The sequence below is a fragment of the Canis lupus genome, chromosome 8 (assembly GCF_011100685.1).
Source record: "Canis lupus familiaris isolate Mischka breed German Shepherd chromosome 8, alternate assembly UU_Cfam_GSD_1.0, whole genome shotgun sequence".
In the NCBI taxonomy this organism is placed as follows: domain Eukaryota; kingdom Metazoa; phylum Chordata; class Mammalia; order Carnivora; family Canidae; genus Canis; species Canis lupus.
This window is the reverse complement of record NC_049229.1, coordinates 53,244,419-53,259,879: the sequence shown is the minus strand read 5'-3', so window position 1 is coordinate 53,259,879 and position 15,461 is coordinate 53,244,419. Positions and strand designations below refer to the sequence as shown.

The 15,461-nt window shown below is 35.7% G+C and overlaps 1 protein-coding gene and 1 long non-coding RNA gene across 26 annotated transcripts in view; one reads left to right on the top strand and one right to left on the bottom strand.

Moving 5' to 3' along the window:
* The window catches only part of LOC102153427, an 85,386-nt gene that overhangs the window by 24,328 nt on the left and 45,597 nt on the right, over positions 1–15,461 (bottom strand). The gene's annotated exons all lie outside the window — the stretch shown is intronic.
* Positions 1–15,461, top strand: part of CEP128 (centrosomal protein 128) — a 397,326-nt gene that overhangs the window by 359,633 nt on the left and 22,232 nt on the right. For 7 of the 15 annotated variants that reach the window (XM_038545463.1, XM_038545464.1, XM_038545469.1 and 4 more), the window contains 2 exons: positions 6,676–6,780; positions 13,853–13,930. In XM_038545463.1, the coding sequence (XP_038401391.1) occupies positions 6,676–6,780; positions 13,853–13,930 (183 nt within the window). Of the gene's footprint in view, positions 1–6,675; positions 6,781–13,852; positions 13,931–15,461 lie in introns of those variants that run through there. The other 8 variants (XR_005363616.1, XM_038545473.1, XM_038545471.1 and 5 more) reach the window with 3 other exon arrangements.

Here is a 15,461-nt window from a genome sequence, read left to right as displayed (position 1 = left end):
TGAGCATCTTCCCTTTGCTTCTCAAGTCTCATAGGGGCAGTGGACATGGGTGTAGATGATTGTTGCACACAAAGTGAATTTGTGTTATAGTGAGGAACCCTGAGGTTGTGCAACCCCAGTCTTATAAAGAGAGCTACAAGAACTCTTACCTTTGTACCAGGGGGAGATACTATCTCTATTTGCTATACAAACATCCTTGAAAAGCTATTCTGAGATAAAAGCTATCACAAGCCATGTTAGCAGTGCCGTGGAGAAGTACCTCCCAAGTTGTTGTATTAGAAGAAGCTTTGTAGTGTTTTCCTTTTTTTTTTTTTTTAAGATTTATTTATTTATTCATTCATAGAGACACAGAGAGAGAGAGAGAGAGAGAGAGAGAGGCAGAGACACAGGCAGAGGGAGAAGCAGGCTCCACGCAGGGAGCCCAACACAGGACTCCATCCCAGGTCTCCAGGATCAGGCCCTGGGCTGAAGGCAGCGCTAAACCGCTGAGCCACCCAGGCTGCCCTGTAGTGTTTTTCATTATTATTATTATTACTTTTATTGAACAGTGGTTGAGAATTCTGAATTTCTCATTTTCTCCCATAACGACAAAGAGAAGGAAACTGACAGAGGAAGACGTTTCACAGTTATGATATATCAGAAGGCAAATATAAAGAGATAGACAGCAGCACTCTAGAAACTAATGATGATGGTGAAATTGATTGTATAAGCAGAGTCAGCTTATGAGTCTTCAAATGATACTATCCTAGATGATTTTTGCAAACTGAAGAATATATGAATGAACAATAAATCTCTAAGGAGTAAAAGGAAATAGGATACTCTCATCAAGTTAGTTATTCAACAAGAAGGAGTTCTCCTTGCAGTAATTTGCAGCAAGAACCTAGACCAGCCCATTTTGCTAAAGAAATGTAGTCAGTACTCTTTCAACTTCTATTATGTTAATTCACCAAAATTTATTTCATATGGCTCATAAGTGGGCAAATGCTGAATGCAGGTTGTACAGAAATGTGATTAGAAGGAGAAGATGACAAAGGAAAATGACCATTCTAATTGATGCTTATAAATCTAGAAAATGAAGAAAATTACAGTTATATAGTGAAAAGATAGCTTTATCAATTTAAAAAAGTTAAGAGCTATCATATTTTTAGAAGTATTGGGTTTTGAAGATGCAAGTGCAATAATGAACCAGAAGTAATGATAAACTAGGACTCATTAGAAATACATTTGAAATCTGAAATCAATATTTATAAGATGGGTATTTTCCAGAATTGTGAATGATAGTTCATCAGTAGTCAGTTGCATTCATACCTTTAAAACTAGGGAATATATAAGATGCTTAAATTCTTACTAAGTATCTAATAAAGTTATTCTTTACTGTCATTCTCTAAATTATAAAACTAATTTTTTTTTACTTCACCCACTGGACCAGAGTAAATAGTGATGACTAATTTTTCTGATATACTAAAGATTAAGCAGAAATACATTGTTGTGTTCAGGATCTGGGAGCAAAGTGCCATTGCTTCCTTTTTGTTTGGTTAGTTGTTTTTGTTACAAATCAATCTCCTATGGTTCCCATGCAAATTGCATCTGACTTCAAATGACATTATAGTAAATTTGATAGACCCAGATGTTTACATCTCCAGAAACTTCCTTTAAATCATTGGATTCTCTCTAAGAGAACGAGAGAAACAGCATATTTATATTTAAATGCTCCACATGACTTTGTAATATGTATCTATGTCTGCACCTTTTAGAAATAATATAGAACAAACCTCTCACCTTTGGCCTCCAGCTAAATCTGATGATGGGGGGGTGGGTATATAAAGGCAGTATAAAGCAATATAAGGTACTTCAAATTTGCTCTCTGACTGGTACTTCTCAAGGGTATCCTGTCCTAATATATCCCAAGAAAATGTAGGAGGAGGAATCCTCAAAGAAAAAGTTGAATACTTTTCTCACATAATTTGATTTATTGTGGCAACTTCCTTATTTCAGAGTGTAACCCAGAGCTCCTGGCATACCCATATTCACTGGAGAGCATATTAGATCCTAAACTGAAAATAAATTATCTTTCACGTTATCATATTTTAAAAATACCATTGCATGTATACAGTTAACTGGATGGCTGAGAAGCAACTATAGCACCAATTTTAATAAGTATTTATTGAGTAGCTATCCTATATTAACACCATAGATCCAAAGAATAGTAAGCTTTGTCACCATACTTAAAATTTCCCAGTTTAATGGTGAAAAATTAAGTTAATATATATATTATATATGTATATCATATATACATATATGTATATATATTTCTATTGCCCTAATAATTTATTTTTACTCAGGAACCAAAGAATATACTTGAAATAAATCTGGGCAGCTTTAATAGAGTGAAGTCTGATGTACTAATGTTATAATTTGATTTGCACATAGTAAGTGCTTAGTAATTCTTATTGCATAAAGGGAAGACTGATGTTTCATCTAGTTTCTGTATGGTAAATGCTGTGAAATCTTGCCTAATTTCCAGAGTATCGCATGTTCTCTAAAATTTTTGTAACATACTTTAAATGTCCAAAGTCATGTGGTTTTGGCTACTTTTGATTTTTGTTTTTTTAAATGTGTCCAGTAGAGGCTGCAGAACTTGTTCTTTTTAGTTGAGCATATTAAAATGAAGTGGGGGGAGGGAGAGTAAGTTCAAAATTTCAAATTGTTTTGGCAAGACCAACTCCTTTTCATACTAACCACGAGGCCACAAAGCTTCATTGTTGTCCAGTTAAATGAATGCATGGCTTTCATTTGGGAAAAGGAAAAAAAAAAAAACTTTCTAGCAATTTAAATTTCAGGAAAACAATTGGTTGTGGCAAATGTCAGATGAATTTGCTCACCAAATCATATTGTCAGCTGTTTTATGCCCACTGGCTTTCATAGCCCATCTCTCTCAGCCCATGACAGAAAATGCAGAAACTGGCTGGCTTTAGTTAAAAAATAAATACTTTTGCTCACATATGCTCCATCTGTGCCCTCTTGCCCTTCTGTTCACCATTCAGGACATAGCTTTAACAGAGTATCATAAACATACTTAGTGTTCACCTTTAACTTTAGTTGCTTACGTGAGCTGTCTGCCAAAATGTATTGCTCTAACATCAGATTATTGGTATTTTGAACTAAGTATGGCCTGGCAGTTGGGGTGCCTTAAGAGATAGTTCAGTTGAATTTTCAATGGTTTTAAAATATTCTAGATAGTTTCTGCTTCTGTCTGCTTTGGCAACAGTCAGCCAGGGTAATGCTTTGTACAAGATCCAAAAGAGTGTTTCTAAGTGTTCAAAAAAGGATTAATTATGAAAGCAAACTTTAAAAGTATAGGCAAGGTTGATCTCAGTTATTTTTGAATTAAGTCTCAAAGCCACAATGATAAAAATAAAATACCTTGCCTGATTTCTATTTAGATCTGATCTGCCTGTCACCAGAAACTCATCCATATAGGGGATTAACTGTTCACATGCTCTTTCAAAATCCAAGTGCTATGTGTGGAGTAATGGAAAATGATTAATTTGTTTTGTCATTCTCTTTGAGAACACAGGACATCTCTTAAAAAGAAAATAACCCTTTATTTTGAGAACAGAGAAGATTAATTATACTCACCTCACTGAGGCGCTTTTAAGTAAATTAGCCTGGACCCTGCCTCAATCCAGAACAATTATCATTCCTTATCAGTGTTCACGTCAGGACCCTCTGTTCCATGTTAAATACGAAAGAGGCAACTGTGATTGCCTGCGTTAGTGTGTCTTGAGGCCTTGGGATGAGGGCTTTGCAGTATTCAGGGAAATGATTAGCATTTCTCAGTATCTGCCCTGTGTCAGGTGTCCCCGTCATGGCCTAGCATGGCTAAGCCCCCTGCTAGTTCATCCCCAGGAAGCAGGGTGTTCTCTGTATCACAGGCTTCCTGCTTCAGCTTATTAGGTCCTGAAGAACATCTTATTTCTCATCTTCTTGTCTCTAACTCTTGTCTACACCTTTTAACTCAACTTAGAGTCCCTCATTTTTCTTCCAGTTCTGTTTTTTGTTATTTCTTTAATTTGGGGTCTGTTTAGAAATATTCTCTGCACCTCAAAAACAATTGCTTTTCAAATTCCACCTTTAAAAAATCTCTAGTGGTTTTTTCTTCCCCACATTTCTGAGTTGTAATTTTGCCTTTCATAATTTTTGTGCTGAGGAGAGTGCTTTTTTTTGTTGTTCTTCATAAAACTAAAGTCTATTGTGTGTGATGCTAAGTACTTACCACTAGAAATATAGGGAAAAAACACAGTCTTGCCTTTAAGGCATTTGCTGTCTACTAAAAGAGACAAGCACAGAGGTAGAAAATGATTAGACACAAGACAGGAGACGTGTGTGCATAGGAAGCACTGAGGATGGGCACCTAATCCAGACTTTAGGGGACCCTTTCCCAGAATAATAGCTAGGATCACCATTGTAACAATAGCTAGAGCTTCCTGAGTGCTCACTAGTGTCCCTCCATGCTCTAAGTACCTTACATGTGCTAATATATTTGGTAACATGTGACAATAATTCTCCACTATGAGTAGTGTTATCATTCCTATTTATAAATGAGGAAACTGAGTCCCAGTGCAGAGAAATCTGGGAACTTCCCTAGAGACACATAGCTACAGGTGACTAAACTAGGATTTCAAGTCAGGCAGACCAGCTCAAGAGCCCATACGTTTAACTACCATGTTAGGGAAGGTAGTGACCATGCCAAGTCTTGCAGAAGGAGAATCAGTGTGCTAATTTAAGCAGTGTGTAGAGAACATTCAGACAGATGGGCTTCATGTGCAAAGTCATGATTGCACAGAAGCTTTTTGGAGAGAAGCAAAAATATGGAGTAATAGAACTGGAAGCTAATTAGCACTATTTAGATGAGGGAAGTATCTATGTATTTCTAAGAGCAGTTATAAAGTTAAAAAGAATTGAAAGCAATTCTTTGCTTTTGGAAGTATCTGTTCTAAAAATAAAAAATGATAAATATCTGGGTTTTTTGATGAGGCAAACACAAAAATGTCTTTCTTCCTGTTTTTCTTATGTAATCATTAGCCTTGCTTTCTGCTATAAAGGAGTGAAGGTTTTCCCATCCCACAGGTATTCCTGGGTATGGATTAACTCCGAAAATTCCATATATGATTTTCTCCTTATTTTATCTTTATAAAACCATTTTATATACTCTTTCCAACATCTTAAGCTTAAAAACCAGATCCCACCCTAATCTGGAAAAGAAGTTAAAGGTACAGTGACTAAAGCTACAACCAGAAAGTCCCTTTAGAGATTTTTAGATCCTACATTCCCATTTTCCTGATTGGGAAGCCAAAGCCCCACTGGTTAAATGATTTTCCCAGGTCATGCAACTGGTTATGACAAAGGTGAGATAGAACTTTGTATCTCCTGGTTTCTAATCAGTGTTTTTTTTTTAACTCTATTTTGCTGCCTCACTTCAGACAGAAGACTACAATGATAAAAATGTTATCTGATGCTTCTAAATAATATAAGATTTTAGAGAAATCTTTTTTCCAACATTTTAGGACATTTTCAGATGCTTACAGTCAGAAAGTATGTTTTGGGGTAAATCAAGGGCTTTTGATATGACACCGGTCACTTTCTAGGCATATGGTATATTCTCTCAGCAAATTTCTTATGGAGCTCTACCTAGATGGTGCCATTAAGTGGGTCTCAGAGTTTCTGCTGCTCAGCAGGACCCTAGCCTGGGAATGAGATGCCCAATTCGCCTTCTCACAGTTCTCCCCATGCTCTAGGAGTTCTCCTGCATGGGTGAGGGACTAGCAATCTGAAAACAACATCAAAGGGTTTTACTTTGAGCTGTAAATAAGAGCATATCACTTTTCTGCTCAAAGTCTTCAGAAGACCTTCGATCTCACTCCAAATTAAATATAAAAACTTTACTGTGGCAAAAAAGGCCCTCTTAAGATCTTGCCCCAAAGGCATCTTTGGCTTCATCTTGTTGTGTGCTTCCTCAGCTTACTCCGAAAGAACAGTGCCCAATATAGAGGAGGCACTCACTAAATGTTTGCAGGTTGAATAAATGGATGAAAACCTTTTCATCACTGAATAAGACTCATTCATTCATTTGTTTATTCATACATTCATTCAAGAAGTAGTTATTAAATACCACTTGTATAGAAGCACTGGGTGGAGTGCTGGGGGTATGGTGGTGAGGGAAGATAAATGTGCCCTACCCTTGTGATACTTATTTCCCAGTGTCAATAAATAATCACACAATATTCTGGTGAGTGTTGTAAAGGAAGGGCTCAGGGTGCAGTGGAGAGCTTGTTTGATGGAATCAGTAAAGGCAGGGGAGTCTTCCCTAAGGAAATGATAAAAGATAACAAAATTTAACCAGTTTACTTAAGATTTGTACATTTCATTGGGCATAAATTTTACATTTTAAAATTAAAAATCCAAGTGGAGCTAATGATATGCCTGCTGAAGTCTTTAGGGGAAAGTGTACTAATATATATAATTTACTTTGTAAGGCATCCAAAAAATGAGTTGGGTTTTTGGACATACATAGGGATAGATAGATGGATTAACATCATAAAGCAAATGTAATGACATGTTAATAGCAGAATCTAGATGGTGAGTATGTAGGTGATCTCTGTAAATTTCTTTCAGATTTCCAGTATGCTCGAAAATGCTCGTAATGTTGGGGGGAAAAATTTTAACCAGATAAGGAAACTGGAGGGAACATTCTCCACTGAGGGCACAGTATGTATAAAAGTAATTTATGTGCCATTAAACTCCAATTTCTTTTGTTTGTCAGATAATGTGTGTAGAACAGTAAATGTATTTCTAAATATTGGATATAGTTTTAATTAATTTTGCCTTGTTTCTGCATCAAACTCTATAACTAATTTTATCAGTTATAAGTTTAGACTGTCGTCACTGACCTCATCTTCTGCATTTGAGAATTACCAGAGTTGACAGTACCTCACAGAACCCGCCTTTTTTAAATACCTGCTGTTTGGAAAGTATCTGACCACCTTCAGTGCACTTTCACATTCACTCTCTTACTTGATAATAACAGCTACCCTGTGGGTATGAGACAATAAAGACCATCACTATTTATCCCCATTTTGCAAAATAAAAGACTAAAGCTTGGAAGGGCAGGGAAAAATAATATTCCCCAAACCACAAAATACAAGTAACGTTGCTGGAACTGTGCATATCCACAAGTCAGGTATGCTGATTTCTGGTTCAGCATGCCTTACACCTCCCCACTGTTCATCTGCCAGGATAAAATACACGTCTGGGACCAGTAAATCCAAAGTATGGTTTCTTTACCTGCCACAATAGCAGAAATTGCTAAACCCCATCTCTTCCAGGAAGTCTTTGCATATTTTGTTTGTCCCTTGTTAACATGCAGTCACATCTTGGAAGCAAACGTTCTTAAAATTCTTTGCCTTGGTACTCAATTTTCTTTTCAATTTTAAGAAATAAAGTGATTTCACAGAAATTAGATGTGGATGTCAAGACCCACCTGCCTGTAGACCAGTTAGTTGTAAGGGCATACAGAGAACAGTAAACTAGGCCTCACTTTTTTTCATGTTTTTTTTTTTTTTTTTTTTTCCCCTCACATCAGGGAGCAGCAAGAAAAAAATGTAAAGGGAATCTCAAGAGGAAGAGTTATCTTTGCTTATTCCTTCTATCTTCCTTTCCCCTTCAACTCATTCTTGGTATTATTGAAAAAGTCCTCCAATTAATCTAAAAATAAGATCATGAATTGACTATGACTTATGATTTGGTTAGGTCTAAAAAAAGAAAGCGGTAATCTGGAATGGCAAATTCTGTATGTTTCATAAAGTTCTTCACTTAAAAATTATTGTGAATGAGAATTGGTAAAGGTCTAGAAAGCTTTCTTTATTCAAGTTTTTCAATGAAGATGCGCCACCTGTTCTCAAATTTTATAGATGCATGCTTTTTTAAAGGAAATCTAATTTGAGTAGAATGGTGTTATATGAAGACAGAATTTGTTGTTGACAGTTCTTCTGGATTTTAGCTCAGATATAGTCACTGATGTCATCTGGCCATGTGAACTGGTAGTTTTATGTAACAAGCCTTATTTACCTTCATACTTCAAGAGACACATAGATACATTTACCTAAGTGGGTATCTGATTTGTAGAACTCTCTTAAAGTACACAATTTAGAAATGGAGGACTCCTCTGATATTCTGAGAAATCCACACACCTCTGAGCACTGAGACCCTTTGAAGGATGTACATGAACAATATTACTTGCTGGCCTATTCTCTGCTACTGTTCCGTTTGGTTTCAATAAGTGCCTGATACAGTTTGGATGAAAAGAGGGCCCTATGAAGCCGATACAGCTGTGCTGGATAGAGTCCCCACACGTAAAAAGGCAGACAGTCTATCCTTTTTATGATTTCACCCTTCCTCCCCTTGAAATTTGTTTACTCAGGTCCTCTTACCACCTTTCAGCCATTTGTCAAGAAAGTTTTGCAGTGGATCTCTTTCCAAATGAAATAGAATTGCATTTTTGAACCCAAATAAACTGCTTCATAACCTTGTTTATTTAACATCTGTATAGTGCCAAAAATGCACACACTTATTTTTAAAATAAAAATATAGCATCTCCTTTATTTATCATCTAAACCTGAAAACATATGATTTCAATAGCACTCTAAGAAAATGGTAGTTGTTATATGCTCAGAATAAAATAAACACGTGCATTTTTACAAAGAGAAGTATATCTACCAAATTTTAACCCACGGTTAAATCTGTTCCTTTAAGCTTTCTCTACAGGAGACTGGAAACTAACAACTGCAGTGAAGTCCCTTTCTAGTTCCTAATTGCTGCTACTTATGTTGTCATACTACATTCATTATTCAGTTTCCCTATAGTCTGAAACAGAGTAACAACCAAGGAAAAATATACTGTTGACCAGTACAAACTGCTCAACTACATGGCAGTTTGGTGTGTGTTGAAGATTTTGGAATAGTAAAATTGCCAGCTTAATTCTTTGCTTTCTTCAACAGATTGACAGCCAAACCTGCCTGTAGGTGCAAAAGCCATACATAGAGCCTAATGGACAGGATTTCTGAATTTCACTGTTGTTTCTACTGCTCGATCTTGCCTTAGTCTAGAGAAAATAAATGAAACCTCAAACTTTCACTTCTCATTTTTTTGAGCCAAGATTCGCTGGGTCAGTCAGAGAGTGGTAACTCTGCCTTTGTCTTTCCTCAGCCAACATTTATCAAAGCACCTCTTGTGGCCAGATAGCTATACTATCACAGAATGTTACAAAAAAGAAAAGCGTATGTTAGTATCCTAAGACTGAATCTCATACTTAACTTCCTCAAATCAAAAGAAGGAAAATCCTGAGCCCTTTTGTGCTCGTGTGTGCTTGGATGCACAGACCCTTCAGCACTGGCAAAGTGAAATTCTTCTTGCATTCATCTTGAAACTTCTCTTCCGTAAATAAGCCCATTGGGGACATATCCCCAAAGTTCTAGGTGCCAAAAGTTGATAGCTAGAGAGGGATTAGGAATTTACATAAAACAACTCTGGTGATTTACCATTAAAGTATTTATATAATAAAAACTGTTGGGGCTCTGGGTGGCTCAGTTGGTTAAGCGTCTGCCTTCAGCTCAAGTCATGATCTCGGGGTCCTCGGATCGAGCCCCACATCAAGCTCCCTGCTCAGTGGGGATCTGCTTCTCCCTCAACACCCCCTGCTCATCCTTTCTCTCTCTCTCTCTCTCTCTCAAATAAATGAAATCTTTAATAATAATTAAAAAAGAACACTGACATTTCTGCATCTTAACTGCTTGGATTCGTATCCCAGTTTTGCTACCACATGACTGACGAGATTTATTTACACTTTGATTCTCATTTACTTCATCTGTATAATGGGAATAACAGATCTATCTATATCATATGATGGTATAAGGATTAAGAAGTATATTCAAAATTGAGTTACAATTTTTGTGGTTCAGTCTTTCATTGTGCTGCTAAACAGAATTAGAAGTAATTGATCATTTGCTTTGCCACTGCTCTTAGTTCAGTGGAGGTTCAGTCCTTAAGCCTCTGAGATAAACTAGGTATTCACAATGTATTGGTTCTTTATTAAAGGGATTCTTAATTGTGAATTTTTCTTTATTTTCAATTTTCATATAAAATTTAGTATCTTGTAATATTTTCAAAAGAGAAATCGTGTTTAAACTCTTTTGTGAATGTCTCATTTAGTTCTACAAAATTGACCTAAGGAAATTAAAGACAGGTTAAGCACCTGTCATTTGCTGGTGCCATTACTGAATGCACTGGAGAAATGATTCCCTTGATTCTAACAGTGGGGACTTGTCTGTGCCCTGTAAAGCATTAAACTGTGTAAGGTAGAAACAATTAACCGACTTAAAAAATAAAAAGTTTCCCTGACTCTGCAGGAGGTATCTTGCCCTAGGAACTAACATGTTATATTGGTCCTTATGGCATTTAAAAACAACAAGTTCCTTATTTAGATTATTCATCTGCTAATGGTTCCATTTTTCTAGCACTTTCATTTTTTGGGGAAAAGTGAACTTGAAGTGACATGTAATGTGACCAGATTCTAATCATAGAACCTCAGACAATCTCATGTTATAAAAAAAAAAAAAAGTGTGAATGTGCATACTCTTAAGTCTATATGCTAAAGTGGTGGGTTTAAGCACACTCACATGCATAGAGAAAGAGACAGCAACAGAAAATAAATATACTCCCTCAAATATCACTTAATCATGAAATTATGAGACATAAGATGCCTACAGTCCTGGACTCATTTTCTTTATTTCATCTTATTGTTGCAGATGCCTTAGAAATCTCAGCATCTGTATATGTAATTTCTTTAAAATAAGTACAATGAATTTTTTCTTTGTATAATTCTTACGTCTTTTGCATATGCAAATTTCTCCTCCCAGTAAAAGTTCCTAAAGAACAGGAAGTGTGCCATCTCTGTCTTGCAGAGTTTTCTGTGATATGTAGATATATATTTGATGTTACCTGGTTGACAAGGCTGTAAGGATGAAGGGAAAGGCTTGTGTACCAAAACTATTTCTGATATTGAGGAAGATACTTAAAAACAACACATAAAAGAAGTATAAAGTAAGCCAAACTAAAATGGATGACGAAAAACTTTAAAGATATTGATGAAGATCTAGGGGAAGGGGGAGGAGAGTAGAAAAATAACTGTACTTAAGAAAGTAGGAGCCAAAGACTTTTTTAAGATTCACTCAAAAAAATATATATAGCCATTTCGAATATGCATCCAAAAACTATCAAATAGTCAAAATAAACTAGCATGTGAAAATATGCAAGAAAAAAATGTCTTCATGCAGTCACCTGGTTGATTTAAAATTTTAAACAAAAATATTTGCATAACATGCCCAATTTTATAGTAGGGAAAGAAATCAGTTGCTTATTTTAAGAACAAAACGATTTTAACATACTTCTCCCCAGTTCAGAGGGTCACTTCTGAATGTGAAAATTTATGGGATTAAAGAAAGGGAAATAAAGTTTCCAAACTACAAGTCTATTGGAATCATTGTTTATGAAGATTTTCTTTGATGCAAAAAATTTTGTTTTAAAATCACCATGGCATGGATTTGTATTTCATTGTTAAAAAGCCAGTACAATTCTTGAGGAAATCTATTAATTTTACTTTTGAAATGAATATAGCACATATGGTGGCTAAAACTACTTGCTGTCCTAAACCTACATGTTGGGGCTTATACTAAGAAACATGTCATTTTAGTGAATCTTTCCTACACATGAAAAAATTAAATGAAGCTATTTAAAATGCATGGGCATTTAAGTGAGCACATGCAAGGAAAAAGAAAAAAAAAAAACAGAACAAAACCTAACAAGCATATAAATGTTAAGCAGAAGGAAGAAAATACTAAATTCTTTAAATGGAACTCGAAAGGAAGATTTTATGAACTTGAAGAAACTGCACATAGAACTCCCAGTTTCAAAAAGGTGAAGTTAGGGTGTTTCTGCTCTCTCAAAAATCACATTAGAAAAATAAGAATATGAAGAAAAAGAAACACTGATTTTATGCATTGACAACTAGAAGACATGTCCAACTCCCAAGTTGGAGAACTCTGAAAGAAAAATGGTAAAATGAATTCAAAACAGAGAAGGTAAAACCCAGGTGCCTGTCACAAGGATACCCATGGAAAGGAAATGTCATTCACCCTGCAGAATTTGAGAAACTTTTGAATTGGATGTACCATTTACTACAGAAGGAAAGGGTGGAAACGAGTATATTAAAAGTGTCTGCAAGGAGAAGTTAGACCTTCAACTCTCTGTCTCCATCCCTACCCCAACACAAACCCTGTGAGGATATATGTGTACTGGAGAAGCTCTGGATTGAGGGCAGACAACAGCAGTAGGGTGACATAGAGGATTTAAAATAGGAAAATTAAGTGTAAGTGGGTATACCAAATGATGGTAAAACCAGTTCCTAACCGTGTCTGGTTCCAGAAAAACTGAACTCCCTCTGGGGGAAAAAATCCTCATAGCCTCATAACTTGGAGCTGCCTCCTACAAAAACAAACAAACAAACAAACAAACAAAAAAAAAAGCCAATTGACCAATTGATTAGCTTATGATTTAATTATGTATTTCTCAGGCATTGTTTTCAATAATTAAGGCATTTGTGCTATGTAATAACTAATAAATCCTGAACTCTCATGGCTTAACATAATAGAGGTTGATGTCTCACTCAAATGAAGTCCAATATGGCCAGTGGCTCTCCTCTCTCTTGTAGCTATGTCATCAGAAGTACGTGGTCTCCAGGGTCCTCATAGCAAGGACTGGAATGGAAGCAGGAACAAACACACAGGCTCTTAACTGACTCCGCTCATGAGTGAGACATGTCACTTGCACTCAGGACCATTCACATGGGAGACGTAGGGTAGCAACACATGGAGTATTGGGTGGCCACTAACTTTTCCACAACACTGTGCAAACTTATTCTCACAAGGCACTCCATGTTCTTCCTGTGCACCAGCCACAGGGTTTGTGGTTTACTTCATTGAATAATTATAATTCATTTGAAATTTAAAAACTAATATCTTTGTTGACTAAGAATATAAAGATGTGCTGGCCTTGTGACAGGACTGTCTAGTCTCATTGCTATGCTACCACTTCTAGTTCATATTGCCTTTAAACTAATTTTCAGATCTTTCCCCCTTAATGTTTATATTAGTGAGTATAAACCAGTGGCCAGCTAATCAAAGGCTATTCTTTTTTGTAATCAGTGGGATTTTTTGTCCCTGTTGCAAATATTTAATTTCAGATGTTTCTCCCAAGTTTTATGAGACCTTCTTCTTTTTTAACTAAAACAATTGTTGAAAACTCTTTTCTTCTTTATAATGGCAACAGGTGAAGATCTATAATATGTGCCATAGAAAAGTAACTGTGAATTCATCTATTTCTCAGTATTATTTTGTGCTTTATTTCTGATGTTCACTGAAGCAGGTTTGTAAATTAATATTAATATGCAGTGGTCTATAGGAAGTTTTATAGCATATCAATCGAAAGTAATTATCCAGGAAGAGAGAGTTTTTATATGTAAGTCAGTTTGGCAGATGCATCTCATTGAAAGGAAATAACTCTCCTGACTTAGAAAGATCTGTTTATCTTAGAAATACTATTATATCTGTTCTTTTTTGACTCTCTAAATCTATGCCTTGAATTGCTTCTAACCGTAGTACAAGTGATTTTTAGTACTTGGATTCTGAGAGTATTGATCAATTTTTTATAATGTTTGGTTTCCTTATGTTTTCTTTTTCAGAGTACCCGATTGGCCTTGGACCATCTGGAGTCTGTGCCTGAGAAACTGAGCTTACTAGAAGATTTCAAAGACTTCAGAGTGAGAAAAAGTTGGCTTGTCTCTTTCAGTATTCCTATTTGAGTGAGAACATTTGACATCTTCCTGATGTGCAAAGAAGATTGTAGGGAGGGAAGAAAGACCAAAAAAAAAAAAAAAGCATTGGGGACTCTTAATACTCCACCTTATCAGAGTTCATTGACGTTAAGTCAGTATCGAAAATATTGGAGCTTGTATATTACCACAATGGAGGAAAATAAAGATTTTTACCCTCACACAAGAAGCTCATTTGGCTTCCAAAAGCTTTAACTTTAATTTAGGAAAACATAAGACTTAAAACCAGTTACACATTACATTCACAATAGATAACGTTTTTGACAAGCAAACTTATGGACTATCTTCTTTTTTTCATTATAAATTTTCAGAGTGCTGTTTGTTTTAGAGATATGATAGTACACAGGTTATCTCTATGCTATGGTATTTGAATTCAGATCACAGAGTTATAGATTTTATATCCCATGCTGTTTATTGATAGAACTCTAACCACAAATCATTTCATTATCAAGGAAATTAATTACATGTGTGGGTTTACCTACTGTAACTTATTGAAGTTCTCATAGAAGAGACATGCAAAACAAATAATTCTGCCACCAGTCCTGCCAGACAAAGTTCAGACTGGAGAATACCTTGCATATCCCTTTAGGGACACATAATAATGAACAACTGTAGTGATTTATGATATCTTGGCCCCATATGGCTAAAGCTAGCAATGGCGAGAGTGTTCTTTGAAAACCATGAACCTCTTATTTCACATTGGCTTTAAAATATAACTTATGTTACAGTTAGGTTTTATTTAAATCTTATTTGAGAATCTAATGAGTAGGAAATACAATCTGATCATGCCATATTGATTATCAGAGGCACTGATATAATGTGGCTCTCAAGATCTACACTATCTTAAAATCACCTTTCATTAAGCATATTTTGATAGTTCAGTAACTAAACATATTGAACAGGATCCAAGGTTAAGCTGACACATCCAGAAATCTAGGCTTTCACAAATAGAACAAACCAAGTGTTTCTAGTACATTTTGCTAAAGTTCCAATTTGATTATTTATTTGCAGTCTAAATCCCTACCAAAGGGTTACGAAACCAATGTCCAATGAGATGTGATTTTGACTCCCATTATTACCCAATGTGGATAGCAGGCAATATGTTATGCCCATATCCCTTCCACTTTTTTCTCTGTAGCTAACAGAAGTCATCTTGAGGGAAGGAAGGGCAGACAAGAGAAGGTGTTGGAAATAGGTGGCATTTGTCACTGAAAAACAGGTGTCTGTCTTATGCCAGCATAAAAAAGAAAAAATTTAACCTCCAGTGACAGCTCACTTTTTCTCCAGGATCCTGCACTGAACAGAATATTCATAAGTACAATTAAAAAGTTCTCTACTATTACCAAAAAGTTTTATAATTTTTTCATCATATAAGCTAGTGATTATCTACAAGTCTAGCTTATATATATACACACATATGGAGATGCCTATATAGTGAAGTTTTTAGGGAGAGTATTTT